General features: G+C 49.9%; 1 protein-coding gene across 1 annotated transcript in view; it reads left to right on the forward strand.

Annotated features, from left to right (window-relative positions):
• DRC3 (dynein regulatory complex subunit 3) overlaps window positions 1–6,915 on the forward strand; it is a 33,553-nt gene that overhangs the window by 4,473 nt on the left and 22,165 nt on the right. The window contains exon 3 of the mRNA XM_012806056.2: window positions 618–784. Coding sequence (XP_012661510.1) covers window positions 618–784 — 167 coding nt within the window. The remainder of the gene's footprint in view (window positions 1–617; window positions 785–6,915) is intronic.

Raw genomic sequence — 6,915 nt, forward strand, 5'->3', positions numbered from 1 at the left:
GGCTGCAACCAAAAAAAGAATAGCTGGGCTTTGTGGAGGGCACCTATGGTCTGAGCTACTCAGGAGACTGATGCAGGAGACTCACTTGAGCCCAGGAGTTGGAGGTTGCTGTGAGCTGTGATGCCACGGTACCTACCCAGGGGGACAGCTTGAGGCTCCTGTCTCAAAAATAAATAAATAAATAAATAAATAAATAAATAAATAAAATAAACTGGGAAATGCTAAGCACACAGGAAATGATCTGGCTAAAATGCCCCACAAGTGAGGAAAGGGGACACCCACAACTGTCTGCTCCTCCCACGATGTGCACTGCTTTAGACCTGCAGGTTAGCACTTGCATCCGTGAACTTCGAGAGAACACAGACATAAACATTTGCCCTTGTGTCCTCAGCCATGGGATGACTGGTGGAAGTGGAGAGGGTGGTGAATGTTTGAGGCTTCAGGGAAGAATCCATGCAAAGCTTCTAGAAAGTCATAAGCTGATGGTGAGTGAATTCCTCACCCTGCCAACTCAGTGCTGGCTCCCAGAGCACCAAACAGCCCCAGGGGTTTTATTTCAGGACAGTCTACTCTCCAAGCCAGGCAACAGTCCCTCACTGCATTCCTCCTTCCCCCAGACCTGTCCTTCAACAACATTGAGACCATCGAGGGGCTGGACACACTGGTGAACCTGGAGGATTTAAGCCTGTTCAACAACCGGATCTCTAAGATTAATTCTTTGGACACCCTCGTCAAGCTGCAGGTGTTGTCACTGGGCAACAACCAGATTAGCAACATGATGAACGTGAGTGGCTGCCATACCCTCCCGAGCATAGGCCAGCTGGGGCTGGGATGGAAGAGGCCACAGCTGTGAGCTAGAAAGGGGTCAGCAGCAAGGGGCAGCACAGGCCTAGTGTTCCAGAGAAGCCAGGAATCCAAATCATTCTACGAGGGGTTTAAGTCCCATGTTCAACCCCATGTAGTTATCTGAGGGTAGCAGTTTAGGAGCTCCGCAACAGTGGAGTCGCTTTCTTTTCCTGAGTCTCAAGGCACATGTAACAAACATTTTTGCTGTTGGCTGTGGGGCATATGTCCTGTGTTCAGTGGGTACAGAGACAAATAAGGTGTTGGCCCGTCAGGGGTGACCAGCACACAAGGTGTCCCAAGGAGCAAGGCCTGTGGGCAAGGAAGGGCACCCTAGGTGTGTGTGAATGACAGTGGACCCTGGTCTCTCAGGAGAAAGCAAGCTGAACCCCACACACCCCCCACAGTGAGCTCACAGCAGTGGGATGAGGCTGAGACCCTAGCAGCTGGGGGTGTGGTAGCAGCCATAAGAGTTTTCTGTCAGAGGTGACCTAGCCTTGACCTTACCAGATGGCTCCTGGCCTGCTTCTCCAGCCCACCAATCCTAGGGGATGTCCAGAATCCTTTAAAAATTCCTTTACTGTTTAGGACAGTCACACGGCCTGGGTTCATGTCTGGGTAGCTTAGATGGATGGCCTGGGTGGGTCATTACCAAGTTGTGACCTGTGTGTAAGTCTCAGAAGTTTGCCCTGCACTGAGACAGGAAGATGTAAACCCAACTAAGGCTGTACTTTCTATACCTCAATTTCCTTGTCTATAAAATGGGGATAGCGGCAGTTACCCCCCTGCCCAGGTTCTTGAAGGAATCACATGAAGTTATGGACTTAAAGCACCTGGCTCAGTGCCAGGTGAGTATATATATATATATATTTTTTGAGACAGAGTCTCGTTTTGTTGCCCTCAGTAGAATGCTGTGGCATCATAACTCACAGCAACTTCAAACTCCTGGGCTCAAGTGATTCTCTCGCCTCAGCCTCCCAAGTAGCTGGGACTATAGGCACCTGCCACGACACCCAGCCATTTTTAGAGATGAGGTCTCCCTTTTGCTTGATTTTGAACTGGTGAGCTCAAGCAATTCACCTGCCTCAGCCTCCCAGAGTGCTAGGATTACAGTTGTGAGCCACCATGCCTAGCCTAGAGTATATTCTTAACAAATAGAGGACTGTTATAGCCAAGGTCTCTCCTACGATAGTGGTGGGACAAGGAGTGACTTGATTCAGACTCACTAAGAGATGATTAGAATGTTGCCATCAGCAGAAGGAAAAGGAAAAGGCTTCCCAGAGGAAGGATACTTTGAGCAGGAGCCTGGAGGGGCTCTGGGAACACCTCCCTGCTGGGCACTGGAAGAAGTCAAGCGTGTATGGTGCAGGGGGTACCCAGGGTATGGCTGTGGCTTTGCAGCCGACAGGTGGAAAGGCCTAAGAAGTGGTGGAAGCAGAGGAGGCTCTGTGCTCACATGTACTCAGGGACAGATCTACATTTAGGGAGGAATCCACCACCAGGAGGATGCATCCAAGGGAGACTATGTGAATGGGTTAACCCAGGACGGTGCCACCAGAAAGGATGTTGTGCCTGCAGGTAACAGAAAAGGTTGCCCCAAACTAGCTGGAAGCAGAGCTGAGGCAGGGGCTTGGGTGCAGCTGGTTAACTTGGGATGTGGCTTCAGGAAGTCAGAGTAAGCGAGGGGGAAAAGCAACATGCAGGGTGTCCCCAAGGCTGATGCTCCAGCGATGTGCCCTGACATCCCCCGGTGTCCCCAAGGCTGCTGCTCCAGCGATGCGCCCTGATTCCCCCCGGTGTCCCCAAGGCTGATGCTCCAGTGATGCACCCTGACTCCCTGGGTGTCCCCAAGGCTGCTGCTCCAGCGATGTGCCCCGACTCCCCCTGGTGTCCCCAAGGCTGCTGCTCCAGCAATGCGCCCCGACTCCCCCGGGTGTCCCCAAGGCTGCTGCTGCCAGTGATGGACCTCTGGGCCTCAGAGAGCCCAGAGTGCCTCCTAGAGGCAATCACCTCAGGACTGGAGCCTGATACTTTGGTCCTCCTAACAACTGAGGGACACCCCAGGGGGCTTCACTCGCTCCCCTACCTGGCTTCTGTGGCCTCAGAGACCTCTCTGAGGCAGACAGTGAGTAATGAAGTGGGACGCCGGCAGCACAAGTCTGTCACAGCTATGGCTGAAGCCCAAAGTTAGCTGAGCAACTGCTGCAATAAGGGCATTTAGTGGCATGATTATTGGCACTGGGGCGCAGGTGATGGTTGTTGCGGTACAGCTTCAAGGACACAAGTTTCTTCCACTTCTGGGCTCTGCTGCCCTCAGCATCTCCCCAAAGCTCACTCTCTTGGTGGTTGCAATCAAGGCTATAGGCTTCCTTGTCTACATCTAGCAGGGTAGAAACAGCAAGAAATTTGCCCCCAACAGTTGATTGTGTTATTGTAGGGCCTGCACTGACCCTTGGAGTTGGGGGGGTGACCAGCAGGGTGGTTTGGATGAATGACCTGGTCAAGCCCTGAGTTATAACCTGTGTTTTTTTTTTTGTTTGTTTGTTTGTTTGTTTTGAGACAGAGCCTCAAGCTGTCCCCCTGGGTAGAGTGCCATGGCATTACAGCTCACAGCAACCTCCAACTCCTGAGCTCAAGCGAGTCTCCTGCCTCTGCCTCCCAAGTAGCTGGGACCACAGGCGCCTGCCACAACGCCCGGCTATTTTTTGGTTGCAGCTGTCATTGTTGTTTGGCGGGTCCGGGCTGGGGATTCGAACCCGCCACCTTAGGTGTACGTGGCTGGCTCCTTAGCCGGTTAAGCTATAGGCGCCGAGCCATAACCTGTGTTTTTAAGTCTGTCCAGCAGAGCCAAAACCCAGAGGCCATGTAGTCTCATAAGTTTGCCCTGTGCCACATAGAGGGTGCAGGCAAATGAGTCAAGAGCTGAGATGTGTCCTGCTTACATTCAAGCCTCACAATGCCACATACCAGCTGCCTGGCCTTGACCAATGACTTTGAGTTCTGGGTGCTCATTTGCTCATCTGCAAAATGGGAATAATAGTAGTTCCAGGCTCAGTGCCTATAGCTCAGTGACTGGGGCGTCAGCCACGTGCCTGGAGCTCACAGGTTCTAACCCAGCCCAGGCCTGCCAAACAACAACTACAACCAAAAAATAGCCAGGCATTGTGGTGGGCGCCTCTAGTCCCAGCTAATAGAGAGGCTGAGACAAAGGAAATGCTTAAGCCCAAGAGTTGGAGGTTGCTGTGAGCTGTGATGCCACAGCATTCTACCGAGGGTAACAGTGAGACTGTCTCAAAAAAAAAATAATAGTTCCTACTCCATGGAGTTGTTGTGAAGACTGAGTCAGTTAAAGAGCATTTCATGCCTTATATAGGGCCTGGCCCATAGTAGGTACATGGAAAATGATATTATTTAAGAATTTTCAGAGTAAGGGTTAACCTCAAAGAAACTCAGCCTTGCTGCTTAAAAATATTTCTGAGCATATAACAGATGTTCCTTCCTGAGTAGGTCCTTTACACCAGGGCTTACACAGGAACTCAACTCCTCTGATTTGTTTTCCTTTGGGCATTTGGAGACTTTAATGGACCTGAGGCCACATCCCTCTGAAGGCCCAGGCCTGGGCACGAGAGGGTGTTGGGTATGGAGGTAGACATGTCTGGGCCCTGCCTGGATGCCCCACTTCCCCTTTGCTATGGATATGGGACTGGACAGGAGGAAATCCTATCACCCTTTCCTATCCTATCACCCAGGGTGTGCTGGGTGCCAGGTGGCTCCTTGTGAACATGGGAGAAGCCAGTAACACCAGTCCCCAGAGAGAAAGAGGATGAAAGAAGGCCCCTGGGAGAAGCTGCCAGGAATGCTGATGTCTCTGGGCCAGATGTTCCTAAGACGTGGCCATATCCTGGGGAACCTAGGGATTCTTGGGACCCTGGATCCTTTTCACCTTTTCAGGCACCAGCCTTCTTGGTTTCTTGATCCAGAGTGTCCTGACTGATGCCTCTCAGTTATTAGCCTCTAACCCTGAACATCTTTAATTTCAGTCCTTATCTGCACCATTTATCTGATGTCTAATTATACATCTTCTTGTATCTATTTATTTGCTAGGCTTATTTTTGTTTCTGCTCCTTTCATTAAAAACAAACATATAGACTGGGCACAGTGGCTCATGCCTGTTATTACAGCACTTTTTATTTTTTGTCACCCTCAATAGAGTGCTGTGACGTCCCAGCTCATAGCAACCTTCAACTCTTGAGCTTAAGCGATTCTCTTGCCTCAGCCTCCCAAGTATTGGACTTACAGGCGCCTGCCACAATGCCCAGCTATTTTTAGAGATGAGGTCTCGCCCTGGCTCAGACTGGTCTTAAACTGGTAAGCTCAAACAATCCACCCACCTTGTCTCCCAGAGTGCTAAGATTATAGGTGTGAGTCACTGCACCCGGCCTTATTACAGCAGTTTAGGAGGCAAAATGGGAAGGATTATTTGAGGCCAAGAGTTTAAGACCAGCCTGGGCAACATAGCAGGACACTCTCTTTATAAAAAGTTAAAAAAAAAAAAATGGCAGGCTTATTGGCACATGCCATAGTCCCAGCTACTCAGGATGCTGAGGCAGGAGGATCGCTTGAGCCCAGGAGTTCAAGGCTGCAGTGAGCTAAGATGACCCCACTGCACTCTGAATTGGGTAACAGAGTATGACTCTGTCTGAAACAAAACAAAACAGAATAGACATTTAATCAGATGCTTAAGCACATAGGGAAGAGCGTCTCTCACTTCTAGCCTCTTACCCTGCTTCCCATTCCAGAGGCCCCAGCTGCTTTTGGGTTGCACGTGTGTCTTTCCAGGAGTCTTGTGTTTAAACATTGCGTGTGATTGTCACGCCTGCCACCTACCCTCTAAGCACCTGCCTTTGGTGTCCCTCTCTGCTGGATCATTCTATCACTCAGATGCAGCTTGATGTACGTTTCTAGTTCAAGGTAGGTAGATGTCAAGGTTGTTTCCAACCTGATGCTACTACACACAGGCTGTAGCGGATATCCTTGGACAGGGGTTACTTTGCACCTGAATAAGCCATCTGTAAGATAAATTCCTACTGGGGAAGTGCTAGGTCAAAAGGGCATATGCATTTTAAATTTCCATAGATCTTGCCAACTTACCCTTTACAGACCTGGACAAGGTGGTCTGTTTATGCTGTCTTCTACTTCATTACCAAATGTATCTCTTTGCCATCTGAAAGATAAACAATGGACTCTCATTGAGAGATCTCTTAAAAATTAAATTAGATCCTGTCTCTCCCACATCATACACACTTAAAACTCCAGTGACTTCTGTTGTGCTTAGAATAAAATCCAAACTTTTGACCACAGCCTGCATGGTCTTACTTCAACCAGCCACTGACCTTGTTTTGTCCAATCTCATCTCAAGGGTACTATAGGCACCCTGGCCTTGGCTCAGTTCCAAGCTCTTTCCCGTCTGAGCCCTCTGCTTGTGCTATATGGCTGCCTCGAGTGTGCTTTCTGCTCTCCCATAGCTGGCTCCCATGGGTTTCAGATTAAATGTCACCTCCCCAGAGAGACCTGAGTTCCCTAACTGAAAAAGGACTCCCTGGCACCTGTGGTTCAGTGGGTAGGGCGCTGGACCCATATACCGAGGGTGGCAGGTTCAAACCCGGCCTGGGCCAAACTGCAACAACAACAAAATAGCCAGGAGTTGTGGCGGGCGCCTGTAGTCCCAGCTACTCAGGAGGCTGAGGCAAGAGAATCGCCTGAGCCCAGGGGTGAGAGGTTGCTGTGAGCTGTGTGCTGCCATGGCATTCTACTGAGGGTGACAAAATGAGACTCTGTCTCTACAAAAAAAAAAGAAAGAAAAAGGACTCTCTATTATTTTCCCTCATGGGGCCATTTTTATGTTCCTTACCCTAAACCCTAGTGATTTTATTTAATGTTTGAAGCTGTTGCTGTAAGAGCAGGGACCACATGGGTTTTGTCTCCCACATCACCTCCCAGGCCTATCACGTGCCTAAGGCCTGCCAGGTGCCTGATCATATTTGTTGAACAAATGAACAAATAAATGACTGA

The sequence above is a fragment of the Otolemur garnettii genome, unplaced genomic scaffold, assembly GCF_000181295.1.
Source record: "Otolemur garnettii isolate 467f Iridium unplaced genomic scaffold, OtoGar3 scaffold00046, whole genome shotgun sequence".
NCBI lineage: Eukaryota > Metazoa > Chordata > Mammalia > Primates > Galagidae > Otolemur > Otolemur garnettii.